The 13,762-nt window shown below is 43.2% G+C and overlaps 1 protein-coding gene across 6 annotated transcripts in view; it reads left to right on the plus strand.

The window, feature by feature from the left end:
- LOC112105868 (ras-specific guanine nucleotide-releasing factor RalGPS1) overlaps positions 1 to 13,762 on the plus strand; it is a 294,309-nt gene that overhangs the window by 36,837 nt on the left and 243,710 nt on the right. For 4 of the 6 annotated variants that reach the window (XM_029912319.1, XM_029912320.1, XM_029912321.1 and 1 more), the window contains exons 1-3: positions 6,072 to 6,166; positions 6,261 to 6,341; positions 7,491 to 7,630. In XM_029912319.1, the coding sequence (XP_029768179.1) occupies positions 7,574 to 7,630 (57 nt within the window). In that variant the 5' untranslated portion in view covers positions 6,072 to 6,166; positions 6,261 to 6,341; positions 7,491 to 7,573. Of the gene's footprint in view, positions 1 to 6,071; positions 6,167 to 6,260; positions 6,342 to 7,490; positions 7,631 to 13,762 lie in introns of those variants that run through there. The other 2 variants (XM_026655681.1, XM_026655680.1) reach the window with 1 other exon arrangement.

A 13,762-nucleotide genomic window follows, 5' to 3' on the forward strand; every position in this document is an offset into this window, starting at 1 on the left:
TCTATGTGTCTGATAAATCTGTTGGTGTTTTGTTTGTTTTGTTGTTTTTGTTTTGTTTTACTACAGTTTCAACCAATTTGTCAGATACTGAAGTTAGGCCTACTGGCCTGTAATTGCCAGGATCACCTTTGGAACTTTTTTCTTAAAGTCAGTGTCATATTAGTTATCCTCCAATCATCTGGTGCAGAAGCTGATTTAAATGGTAGGTTACATACCACAGTTAGTAGTTTGCTCACATTAGTGATGGATATGTCTGTCTGGAGGTGGGAGCTTACGTGGGTCTGCTCCAAACTCAGAGTTCATGGTCCTCGTGGGACCTGTCTCTGCTTATTAATGTCAGGGAGCTAAGGGCTTTCCACCTAGCCTGTCAGGCTTTCCTATCTTAGGTAAAGGGAAGAAGCCTGTTTGTTCTCACAGATGACAGAGTGGCAATGTTCTGCCTCATCAGGCAGTGAGGAGTCCGCTCTTTTGTGCTTTGTCATGAGGCAATTCACTAATGGAACTTTTGCATTGCCGATTTAATCAATCTCAAAGCCTCTTGCCTTCCAGAGGTGCAAAACAAGCTTGCATATCGTTCGAGTCACCAAGAGTGATCTCTCCACCTGGATGTAGCCAGGGGTGTTTTCTATCAGTGGGGGAATCCCCAAATAGACCTATTTACAACCAAAGCCAATAGGAAATGCCACCAGTTTTGTTCCCTACAAGGTCGCAGTCCTGTTTCCATCACAGACACTTTCCTACTATCCTGGTTGAACAAGCTCTGCTATGCTTTTTCCTCAAAGTCCACTGCTACTCCAAGTTGTTGCTAACCATAAAATGAGACTTGCCTGGGTTATACTAATAGCCCCAGCCTGGCCCCAGCAGCACTCGTTCTCCAATCTGTTGGTGGAGGCTCTGATTTCACTTCTTGTTGGACCCAGACATAATTTTGCAGGATCATGGTTGGCTGCTCCAGCTGAACCTGTGGGCACTTCATTTAACAGCTTGGAGGCTCCATGGCTAAATCCTACAGAGGAGTCACTCCTGATTGGAGCAAGTTCACCATGTCTTGTTAAATAGTAGGTAGGCTTCCACCAAGACTACTTAAATTTTGCAATGGAAGCATTTTTTCATCTTATCTCATCAATTCGAGGTTTCCTCAATCCAGCATAGCCTGGACTATCTGTTGCACCTAAAACATCAAGGGTTGGTGATTAGTTCTATCCAGGTCCACTTAGCAGCAACATCAGCTTTCCATCTTCATGTGAACAACTGTATCGCAATCAGATTTTTTAAAGGCCTGGAAAAGTTGTATCCTCAGATAAGAAAACTGGTTCCCTGCAGGACTTGAACTTTAATTTTGTCAAAGTTTATGATACTTCCATTTGAAGCTTTAGCAATGTGCTGCTTACTACACCTATTACTGGAAGTTGGCTTTTTTAGTAGCAATCACTTCAGCCAGGAGGGTGGCTGAGCTGTGTGCTCCGACATCTGAACCTCCTTATACAATTTTCTTCAAGGACAAAGTGTATCTACGCCCTTATCCAAGATTTCTCTCTAAAGTGGTATCTAATTTTCATGTTAGCCAGTCAATTTTCTTGCATATGTTTTACACACAACCCTATGCCAATAGAGAGGAGCAACACCTGTGCATGCTAGATGTTCGAAGACCTTGGGCATTCTACATAGGTAGGACTAAACAATTCCATTTGTCAACCCAACTGTTCATGGCCATCACAAACAGGATGAAGGCTCTCCCAGTATCATCACAGAGAATTTCAGCATGAATAGCCTCCTGTATTTGTGTATACAGGCTGGCATTTCCACAGCGAGCAAAGTAACATGGCATTCCACAAAATCACAATGAGCCTTGTCAGTGTTTCTTGCACAAGTCCCTATCTAGGACACTTTTAAAGCGGCAATTATAAGTCCCCACCTTCACATCCCCATTCTGGAGACTCTTTTAAGTTTGGATGAGTTGTGCGTGTATATAAACTCCCATGACTTCTGCTTTGTAGCTTGTGAGCTGCCAAGAATGGAACGGACATGTGCAATCACTCAAAGAGGATAAAACAGTTACTAACCTTCCATAATAGTTGTTTTTCAAGATCTGTTGTACATGTCCATTCCACAACCCACTTTCCTACCCCTCTGGGTTGGAGTTGTATGGTGAAAAGGAAAAGGGGAGGGCAGGTTTTGGGGAAGTTGGTGGTACGCAACGGCAGAGGGTGTTTGAACCGCACTGATGGGTAACACTGAGAAAAATTTTTCCAGTGACTGAGTGTGGGGTGCACAAACACTGAGTGCAATGGACATGTGCAACACATCTTAAACAACAGTTATGGAAAATTAGTAGCTATTTTTTTTCTTGCTTTTTCAACTCCCTATTGGTCTCTTATCTTTGAATGAACTAGTCAGTGAGCTGAACTAGTTGAACAAACTGAAATAAAGAAAACGTTGTCTGCATCTGCAGAAGAGACTGCTGCTATCCAAAGCTGGTTTAGCTTTCCAACAAAGCCTGGTTCCAGGTGTTTGCCAGTGACTTCAACCAGTTCAGTGATATAACTTTCTTTAAAACTTGGCAGCAAACATGTACTGCTTAATATTATTTTTTTAAATTTTCTTAATTTAAATTATTTTAATAGGTCATAATAAATTTAGGCTTTAACATAAATTGTCATTTTAATTATAAATAGGTTTGTTTTTATTAAATTAAATACAGGTTTATATTTTTTAAAAAAATCTGGTTTTAATAGTCAAATTTTTTTTTATTTTTTTATTTTTTTTAAAAGATCAACTTTTTTATTCACCATGGGGCAGGTGGTGGTAAATCCTTCTCCAGTTCATGAGCTTGCAAAATAAGACAAAACACATTTCCAAAGGGCCTCCCAGATTCTGGCTATGTCTGCACTAGAAATCTTACAGCGGCACAGCTGTACCGTTGCAGCTGAGCCACTGCAAGGTCTCCTGTGTAGACTCTCTATGCCGCTAGGAGAGAGCTCTCCCACTGGCATAATTAAACCACCCCCAATGAGAGGCAGTAGTTGTGTCAATGGGAGAGCATCTCCTGCTGACATAGCACTATCCACACTGGCGCTTCTGTTGGTGCAAATTATGTCAGTCAGGAGTGTGGTTTTTTAACACTCCTGACTGACACAAATTTTACCGAAGAAGTGCTAGTGTAGACATAGCCTAAGAGTTAAAGGGTTTTTTTAAATAAATAATCTAGTCACACTTAAAAGTATTCACTGACCAAAAAAACCAACCTTCAATAATGCAGAGTTAAGGTATCTCGTGCCCTTCACAGACAAAAGCGCTGGTGGGGACAGTGCTATATCGGTGGGAGATGCTTTTCTGACAGTATAGCTACTGCTGCTCATTGGGGGTGGTTTAATTATGCCTCCCGGAGAGCTCTCCTACTGGCATACAGCAGCTACACAGGAGAGCTTTCAGCAGTGCAGCTGTGCTCATAGGCGCCGACTGCATTGGTGCTCCAGGGCTGGAGCACCCATGGGGAAAAATTAGTGGGCGCTCTGCACCCACCGACAGCCAGCCTTCCCCCCCCCCCCCGCCCCCCCGGCGCCCCCGCCCCCCCCCCCCCCCCCCCGCGCCCGCAACAAGGGGTGGGGGGGGGGTGAAAAGACGGGGGGGGGGGGGGGGGGGGGAGCGGGAATGTGGTGTGCTCAGGGGAGGAGGCGGGGCCGTGGTGGGGATTTGGGGAAGGAGTTGGAATAGGGGTCGGGCAAGGGTGGGAAGAGTTGGGGCAGGGGTGGAGCCTCATGGAAGGGGTGGAATGGGGGCAGGGGTGGGGGTGGGGGGTCGAGCACCCAGGGAAAAGCGGGGAAGTCGGCATCTATGGCTGTGCTGCTGTAAGGTCCGAAGTGTAGACATAAATTCCAGTCTGCTGTTCTTTCCTCTAGGCCACATGATTTGGATCACTAATGCTGTTCCATGCCCCCACGATTCTAGAACATTTAGAATAATTGTTCTTTAAATAGAAAAGTCTTGTCAACCTCAGCTGTAGTAGAGCTAGCTCTCTGCTTTAATATTGTATGAAGTTAATCATCAGCAACTGCTTTGCTATATCCTGATTCCCAGCACAGGATAATCCTGAAATACAGGAGGCTCTAAGAGGTGTGAAGTGGGCCATTCATCTCAATATGATGGTCTCAGCTAATGAGAGCACCCCTTAGAGATGAGTACAGCCTGAAACAATAGCTCTGACATGTGAACTGCTCCATTCATCTCAGTGGGTGTTCCATCCCCCTTCCCCAGTGTTTGAGAAACCTGTGATGTGTCTAAATCATACCTGTTCTCCCCACCTCCTCCAGTCTCAGCAGTGTGTTCTTGGTGCATGCTCCTAGCATGTCTGTTCTCAGCTCCCCACCCCAAGCAGCAGGGCCACAGAGCTTGAACCCGAGATGTCAGCTCACGCATAGAGCAGGGAGAGACTGGCATAGACCCCTTCAGAAGGTCAAGGTCCCCCAAATATGGGCTCTTGGTTCCTCTGTTCATGCATGCGTGCATGCTCTGTGTACCTTGTGACCATTAGGCACGCGCCTGAAATGAAAGCTAAATTCTTTGGTGAATACAGTTCTGAATTTTGCTCCCCTAAAGGGGCAATGGGGCAGACACTAGTTGGGGGTAACTCTTGAGCGATTAAGACCCCTGTTACAGGATCGGAGCACTGGTTTGATCCCCAGGTCTGGGCAAAAAAATACATCAGCCTTAAGAGAACTGTTTTTTCAGATTGCTGTATCTTGGGAACCCCTTGGTCAAAATACCTCAAATTTGGCTCCCTAACTGTACCCTGTGCCCATATGAGGCACACCAAATTTCAAGGCAATCTGAGTAACCGTGCGGGAGCATGTAGAAGAGTTGAGCTTTAAATAGAAAGCTGGTCTTGCCCTTAGCTATAGCAGGCCTGACAGTCCGCTATAATAAACTCAGAGCTTGTCTATGCTTACAGCTGCACCGGTGCAGTGGCACAGCTGCACTGGTTACTGAAGACACTCCATGCTAAAAGGAGAGCTTCTCCCATCGGCGTAGGTACTCCACTTCCCCAAGAGGTGGTAGCTATGTTGACAGGAGAAGCCCTCCCTTTAACATAGCGCTGTCGATGCTGGGGTTAGGTCACTATAACTATGTTGCTCAGGGGTGTGGATTTTCCACACCCCTGAGCAACGTAGTTATACTGACACAAGTTGTAGTGTAAACCAGGGCTCAGCAAGGTTCCTTGAATGTTTTTAAGTAGTGTTTTCCTCTAGTGCTTATATAGAAGATACTACATCATGGTTTCAGTCTGTTCTTGTTTAATTGAAAAATAATAGCTAAGGCAGTAAAATAAAATAATTTTTTTTTAACGTAACCTCCTTCACAAAGAATCACAAAACAGAAGGTACGAAGAAATCAAATAGGCTGGTGGGTGATCCTGAAAAAATGAGAGGCTTTTTAGAAACCCAAACTTTTGTGGACAAAGGTCATGAATAGAAAACTTTTTAGTTGATTCTGCTCTTGTGCAGAAAAGCTATCTGATTATAGTATTGTATTTGTTGTGTCTCATAACTTTTTTTTAAAAAGACAAATGATCCCTGAAGTTGTGTGAGGGAAATCACACATTTTTCAATAGAAAGCCCTTATCCGACAATTGCAGTCACAGCTCCCTGAAACATGTGTCCAACTGTTTGTTTTTAATTCATTAAACTTGCTGCTTTAAATAGTCCTATCCTTCTGGTGGATCCATGCATGCATTGTGAGAGGCAGGGGCTGCTTCCTTGCATGACTGCGTGCAGATACTATGGCAGAAAGCTATCGCCTCCTGCTGCACCCACTACCGATTAACTCTTGGCCTGAGGTCAGAGTCAACTTTGAGCACTGCTACTTTTGAATGGTGGTGGTTAAGGAGGTAAGGAACTTGTTTATTACTGTAATTCATTTTTAAGTTTAAAGTTGCATTTTGTTTTCCTGTTTTGTTGTGAGTGGGTTTTTTGAAGCTGAGCTAATAATTTTCTTCTCTCATGGTTCCTTGTAGGATTCAGAGAACAGGAGTGGTTCATGTCCAGAGTGAAGACGTGCTCCTTGACACTTCTGTCTTAAATCTCATCTGATGCAGTGGGGTCCAAGGGATGTACCAGTCTTCACGCGATGGAAGTGGGGAAATCACTGGGTGCTGGAGCACCATGAGGAGGTAATTTGAGATCTGAGATTAATCTGGGGACATGAGGATTGGGGAATTGCCTGACTGTATCTCTTCACTAATGCCCCTCTGTTTTCCTTTTCAGAATTCAGGAATGTGGGAGATGTGCATCAAAGCAGCTACTGGATTATTGTGCCAACAAGTAGTAAAACAAGCACATTCACAGGTTGTAATTGCATAGTGGCTGCTTAATTTGTCCGTCTTTTTTTGTTTTGTTTTGTTGTTCATGTAAAGCCTCTGGAGGGGAAAACTAAACAAGAATATATTTAAACTAAACTTTTTTTTTATATTTAAAGTTTTTTGTAAATGCTGATAAAATGTTTATTAAACATATCTTTTGTCCCTCATTATTGCTCTGTGGATTGTAGCTACTGTGTTTGGGTTTATACTGGACAGAGTTGAGACCATCCAAGTACATCATTGACTGCTTTTGTGCAACTGATATGTGTGAACAGAGTTGGCATATAACCACTGTTGATGGGTTGCTGCTGTCTAAACTACTTGCAGTTGCATGGCTGCTCTAAATTGCATCAGTGGACCAGCTCAGCATAGATCAGGCAAGGATTGGTGGAGAGCAGAAAGATCTTGAAAGCCTCAGGATGTGGGCCTATATTTCAAATCCTCCTCATTTTTTTTTTCTTTTTTTTTTTTTCTTTCCTGCAATGATCTTTTAATTATCAGATTACTCCTGGGCATGTTGAATTACTTAAATTTTTGTTCTTGCAATCTCTTGCTCTTTAGGATTACATATTTGTCAGATGTACTAATGAAGATTACTGCAAGTAATTTAAAACTCATCTATACATGTTTACGAGTGTGTTTTTGGAAAAAATTCCATGGAATGAATTAACTTTATTTTGTGTCTATGTCTTGTGGCCTTTTATTGCAGTTTTAATGTTAAACATTTTAAAGTCCTATCGGATTGTTTATAGTTACGTTAAACCGTCTGTTTTCCAGTTAATTGCAGCCCTGACACAGTTCTGACTTGACTTTAAAATATAAAAGTCATAATTCATAATTAGCAAATTCAGGAAATGTATTTAATCTGTACTCTGATTAAATACAAATGTAGATACCAGTAAAAATTAAGCTAGGATCTGTTTCTCAGCACTAGGGGGCACTAATATTTCATGAAATTGAAAATATAACAAACCTTTATTGTATCAGTAGCATTCATATATAAATAAATAATTTTATTGCATTGACGGTCCCAAAATATTTTTCCTTACCAAACAGTTTTTCTGTGCAGAAATGAAAACAACAAGCAGCATTATTATAAGAATACAATTTCTGACTTGCTTTCATTTTCTTGTAGGAATGATTACTCTGTTGCCTTGGAAATGAAGTGACTACCCTGCTGCTGTAAATGTAGGGCAGAAGATCAATGGTGTGGGCAGTATGGAGCTAATGAATGGGCAGTCGAGCAATGTTAATATTGCCGCTACTGCTTCAGAGGTAAGGATTACAAGCCTACAGCCCCTTTATTAGTTAGTCAGATATTTAAATCCATAAAATGTATAGGGTTACAAAACCTCCGCCCCCCCCCCCCCCAATTGAAACAGTGACTTTTTTCTTTCTACAAAGATACGTTGTGCAGCACGGTCTTATTCTGTGGATCTTGTCTCTGACATTTGACAGTTCATATTTAATTTAGTTCAAAATTTTGAGTTTTTAGAATGCTTACCGGCCAGGAGCATGAATCAGCCTGTGTAGATTTGCCATAGGCAGTAAGTGCCTCTCCTCAGTTTCTATGGATGTGGTAGAAGCTTTTCAGCTCTTGTTGTGTCTGATTATTCTATCGTGCTGTGCCTGGTGTGTAAAAGGAGTCTTAATGAAAACTCTTATGCAGTTCCAATTTTTATTTTATACTTAACTTTTGAAAATAATTTCAAGCTCAGTAAATGGGTGAGGCTTTGGCACATTTTTTGTTGATGATGCGCCTCTTATCAGTTGCCTTCTCCAAAGCTTTGTCACACTGCCTGGATGCCTCAGGTGGAGTGTTAGAGCCTCTCTGAAGCACACACTGTAATCTTGCTTATGGTGGAGTATCTCTCTTTCTGTTGCTTGTCTCAGTCCTCTTGGTGCCCCCACCCCGGGCTTTTAAGAGCCCTCAAATAGACTGTTGTTTCCTAGGTCCTTTGCTTATAGGCTGTATGTTACACAGACAGCAGATCCTATGGTGGGTTACTTGACTGCCCTTTCTCATTTAACAGCAGTTCCAAAGAGACAAGAGGTACTTTTAATGTGGATAAGCCATAGGACATTCACGCTGCTGAGCTATGTGCTTGGGAAATGGGCTCCTACCTTTGTAGTGGGTTTTGGTTTAAGGGTAGGGGCTTGTTATATCTTATTCAGTACCCTGTCTTTATCTTGAGGAGACCTTAGGATGTGAGGGTGACAAGACAAATGTCCCTTGCTTCCTGGATGATCAGGATGAATCATAGGGTTCTCCATAAATATACTTCTTCAGAGTTGGATGTTATGTGAGTAGAAATAACACACCCCATGTGCTTCCACTGAGAACTAGAGATTGACTTCCATCCAGAAGTCGCTCTCTTAGGTTTCTCATACAATAAGTCTTGGTTCTTTTACTCCTGTTTATGAAATCTGCTTTTGTAGTGCCATTAGTACTTCTTGAAGAGTGGGTGAGGTAGGGTGTCTAATAGCATCACTCTCCTCCCCCACCCCCACCTCCTTCACAGTCATCTGGGGGGAGGGATAGCTCAGTGGGCTGAGCATTGGCCTGCTAAGCCCAGGGTTGAAGGGGCCATCTAGGCATCTGGGGCAAAAATCTGTCAGGGATGGTATTTGGTCCTGCTGTGAAGGCAGGGGACTGGTCTTGATGACCTTTCAAGGTCCCTTCCAGTTCTATGAGATAGGTATATCTCCATATTTAAAAAAAAAAAAAATCATTAAGAATAAGGTCACGCAGTGACTATATCCCAAGTCCTGCCAAAGGTATCTTCGGACTGCCACATGTCAACCTATCCACCTTCCAGTTTTCTTCCCTAAGTCACGCTGGTTTTTGTAAAGGAGAAAATACATTACATACACTTGATGTAAAAGTCTAATACCCTCCTGATTTAGACAGGACTAAGCCCTGTAGGAAATCTCCCAGATTATTTCTCTCCATTGCAGAGAACTAAGAGATCTCTGATTTCCAAGCAAAGACTCTCTAGGTGGATATCTGGCTGCATTACCTACTGCTATCAGTCTCATGATCTTCAGCTTCCATAGAGTATTTACTCACTCTTCTTCAATAGCCTTTTCTTAAGAACTTTCCCATTGCAGAAATATGTAGAGCCATGACTTGGACATCCATTCATATGTTTGCTGAACACTGTGCTATCACTCATGCCTGAGCTTCTGATGCCATATTTGGCTCTACTGGTCTGTCTTCGATCCTAGACTCCACTCCGAAGCCCCATCCCTCTGTAGATAGTAATGCTCAATAGTCACCTAGAGTGGAGCACCCATAGTTCCTACTTGAAGAAGGGAAGGTTACTCACCCTGTGCAATAATTGTGGTTTTTCAAGATGTCCCCCTATGGGTTTTCCACTACTCGCCCTCCTCCCCTCTGCTTCATAGTTCTTTACAACTGGTTCCACGGCAGAGAAGGAACTGAGGGCGGTTCACCCATGCAGCTCTATACAGCCTCAGTGTAAGGCACAAGGCTGCAGGGGGTGTGTGGGCCCAATGGACACTGCTACAATGGACACTGTTACCTATAAATCTCCAGTCTGAGGTGCATGGAGCACAAACGCACCTAGAGTAGAGCGCCCATAGGGGGACACATCTTGAAGAACCACAGTTACTGCATAGGGTGAGTAACTTTGTCTTTTTCATGTTCTTTAAGGTTATGCTGCATATTTGATTTTTTTTTTTTTTTAAGCTGGCAAATGTAAATGGGAGAAGAGGTGTTTAAAGTGGATACTGCTTGCCATTTCTTTTAATATACTAAAAACCAAAGGATGTTTGTGGGTCAGAATTAAAAAAGACAAAACAAAAAACTGTAAAATTGAGTTCACCGCAGTCTGAAGACCACTTGCTTTTGTCTATACCCACGTCTTTTCCCCTGTCAGATCTGTATTCATTGTTTTGCTGTATGCAGTGGTGTTGTAGCTGCGTTGGTCCCAGGATAATAGAGAATCAAGGTGGGTGAGGTAATATCTTTTATTGGACCAATTTCTGTTGGTGAGAGGGACAAGCTTACCCCGAGGTCTTCTTCAGATCTGGGCCCGAGTTAGTTTTCGACGTAAGGCAGCTTACACCATAGAGTTAGGTCGACGTAAGGCAGCTTACATTGACCTAACTCTGTTAGTGTCTACACTACAGTGGTGCTCTTGCCAATATAAGTCGCCCAGTACATTAACTTAACTCCACCTCCGTGAGAGACATAGTGCTTAGGTTGATGTAGTTAGGGCAACACAGTCTCCATGTGGACACTGCGTTACTTACATCATCTGACTGTCAGCCTTGTGTGGGGCTGACAGCTGAAGCTCTGCCCCTGCGCTGACAGCCCGAGCTGTCAACCAGGCGCAGGGCTTACAGCTGCCTTCCCCTCCAGTGCTGATGGCTCGAGCTGTCAGCCCGGCATGGGGCTCACAACAGGAGCTTCTCCCCCTGCTTCCCACCCTAGGGCTGACAGCCCAGTGCAGGACTCAATTTCACCACAGTTTCAGAGCTACTATTATTTCACTTTTCTCTGGCTGTCAGTCCCGGGGCAGGGGGACTCCAGCTGTGAGCCCCGTGCTGTTGTCAGTGCTCCCCAATGCCCTACTATAGTCGATGCAAACAATCCTGGTGAGGATGTGGAGCACCAGCAGAAGGAGGCTAGTGTGGACACCAGCCCCTGATTTAATTGCTGTGGTGGCTGGAGGTCAATCTAACTTAAATCGACCTAATTTTGTAAAGTAGACAAGCCCTCAGTTTCTCTGCTAAATACAACATTTGAACAGCTTGTTTAGAATAAGTAGTTAACACACATTTCAAGGGACCATTCAAGCTGGAGTGGTCATAGGGAGGGAAGGAAAGGAGGAGTGGGGCGAAAAGCAGCTGGGTGTTAGTGGGTTACAGATTGTGCTTCACCCAATGACTCCCCTTCAGTTTGTCACGCTTCTTATGTCACATTTAAATTTAGGCTGCAGTGTTGTCAGAGTGCCCACGTTCCTGTTTCTTCTGTGAAATGCCTAGCACACTTGGATGTTGCCAAATAATTATGGGATGCCAGTTGTGCCTCCAGTAGTTAAGGCTGAGCTGAGTTTTACACATAAAGCAGGGATTCATCCTCATAGTTGTGTATGAAAAATACATTGTATCCTCCCCAAAATTAGTGTTTGAGTATAGCAGGGGGTAGTCAATTTGTTTTTTGTCAAGGTCCAAATTTCTTGGACAAGGTATCGTCAAGGTCCAGACTGCAGAGAAGAAAATAATAAAAAACTGGAGGGAACTCCAATTGCTAGGAAAAGGCAGGTGTTAGTAATGGGAGATTCGATCATTAGAAACGTAGATAACTGGGTTTGTGATGACTGGGAGAACCGTATGGTGACTTGCCTGCCTGGTGCGAAGGTTGCGGATCTCTCGAGGCATCTAGACAGACTTATGTGTAGTGCTGGGGAGGAGCCGGTGGTCGTGGTACATGTAGGTACCAATGACATAGGGAAGGGTAGGAGAGATGTCCTGGAGGCCAAATTTAGGCTGCTAGGGAAGAGACAGAGGTCCTGGATTTCAATGGTGGCATTCTCAGAAATGCTCGCAGTTCCACGCGCAGGGCCAGGTAGGCAGGCAGAGCTTCAGAGTCTCAATGAGACGATGGTGTAGAGAGGAGGGGTTTACATTCATTAGGAACTGGGGAAACTTTTCGGATGGGGGGAGCCTATACAGGAGAGATGGGCTCCACCTAAACCAAAGTGGAACCAAGCTGCTGGCACTAAACATTAAAAAGGTTGTAGAGCAGTTCTTAAACTAGGAGATGGGGGAAAGCCGACTGCTGCAGAGGAGCATGTGGATCGGACAGAGACTTCTCTTAGGGGAGAGTCTAATGATAGAGAATCTCCAGGTTTTAGTCAGGAGCAGAGGATGGAAGAGGATAACGTAAGGGCCAGATCAGATGATAAACATTCACATAAAAAAGAATCTGACACATCAGAAAAGGGCAGACAAATAAACAGTGACACGTTTTTAAAGTGCTTGTACACAAATGCTAGAAGTCTAAATAATAAAATGGGTGAACTAGAGTGCATTGTGATAAAGGAGGATATTGTTATAATAGTCATCACAGAAACCTGGTGGACTGAGAGCAATCAATAGGACACAATCATTCCGGGGTACAAAATGTATCAGAAGGACAGAACAGGTCGTGCGGGGGTAGGGGTGGGGGAGTGGCACTATGTGTGAAAGAAAATGTAGAATCAAATGAAGTAAAAATCTTAAGTGAATCCACATGTTCCATAGAATCTCTATGGATAGAAATTTCATGCTCTAATAAGAATATAACATTAGGGATCTATTATAGACCACCTGACCAGGACAGTGATAGTGATGATGAAATGCTAAGGGAAATTAGAGAGGCTATCAAAATTAAGAACTCAATAATAGTGGGGGATTTCAATTATCCCCATATTGACTGGGAACATTTCACTTCAAGACGAAATGCAGAGATAAAATGTCTCGATACTTTAAATGACTGCTTCATGGAGCAGCTGGTATGGGAACCCACAAGGGGAGAGGCAACTCTAGATTTAGTCCTGAGTGGAGCGCAGGAGCTGGTCCAAGAGGTAACTATAACAGGACCGCTTGGAAATAGTGACCATAATACAATAGCATTCAACATCCCTGTGGTGGGAAGAACATCTCAACAGCCCAACACTGTGGCATTTAATTTCAAAAGGGGGAACTATGCAAAAATGAGGGGTTAGTTAAACAGAAGTTAAAAAATACAGTGACTAAAGTGAAATCCCTGCAAGCTGCATGGGCGCTTTTTAAAGACACCATAATAGAGGCCCAACTTCAATGTATACCCCAAATTAAGAAACACAGTAAAAGAACTAAAAAAGAGCCACCGTGGCTTAACAACCATGTAAAAGAAGCAGTGAGAAATAAAAAGACTTCCTTTAAAAAGTGGAAGTCAAATCCTAGTGAGGCAAATAGAAAGGAGCATAAACACTGTCAAATTAAGAGCAAGAATATAATAAGAAAAGCCAAAGAGGAGTTTGAAGAATGGCTAGCCAAAAACTCCAAAGGTAATAACAAAATGTTTAAGTACATCAGAAGCAGGAAGCCTGCTAAACAACCAGTGGGGCCCCTCGATGATCGAGATACAAAAGGAGTGCTTAAAGACGATAAAGTCATTGCGGAGAAACTAAATGGATTCTTTGCTTCAGTCTTCACGGCTGAGGATGTTTGGGAGATTCCCAAACCTGAGCCGGCTTTTGTAGGTGACAAATCTGAGGAACTGTCACAGATTGAAGTGTCACTAGAGGAGGTTTTGGAATTAATTGATAAACTTAACATTAACAAGTCACCGGGACCAGATGGCATTCATCCAAGAGTTCTGAAAGAACTCAAATGTGAAGTTGCGGCACTATT

This window comes from Terrapene carolina, unplaced genomic scaffold (genome assembly GCF_002925995.2).
Source record: "Terrapene carolina triunguis isolate 2854851 unplaced genomic scaffold, T_m_triunguis-2.0 Scaffold210, whole genome shotgun sequence".
Lineage (NCBI taxonomy): Eukaryota > Metazoa > Chordata > Testudines > Emydidae > Terrapene > Terrapene triunguis.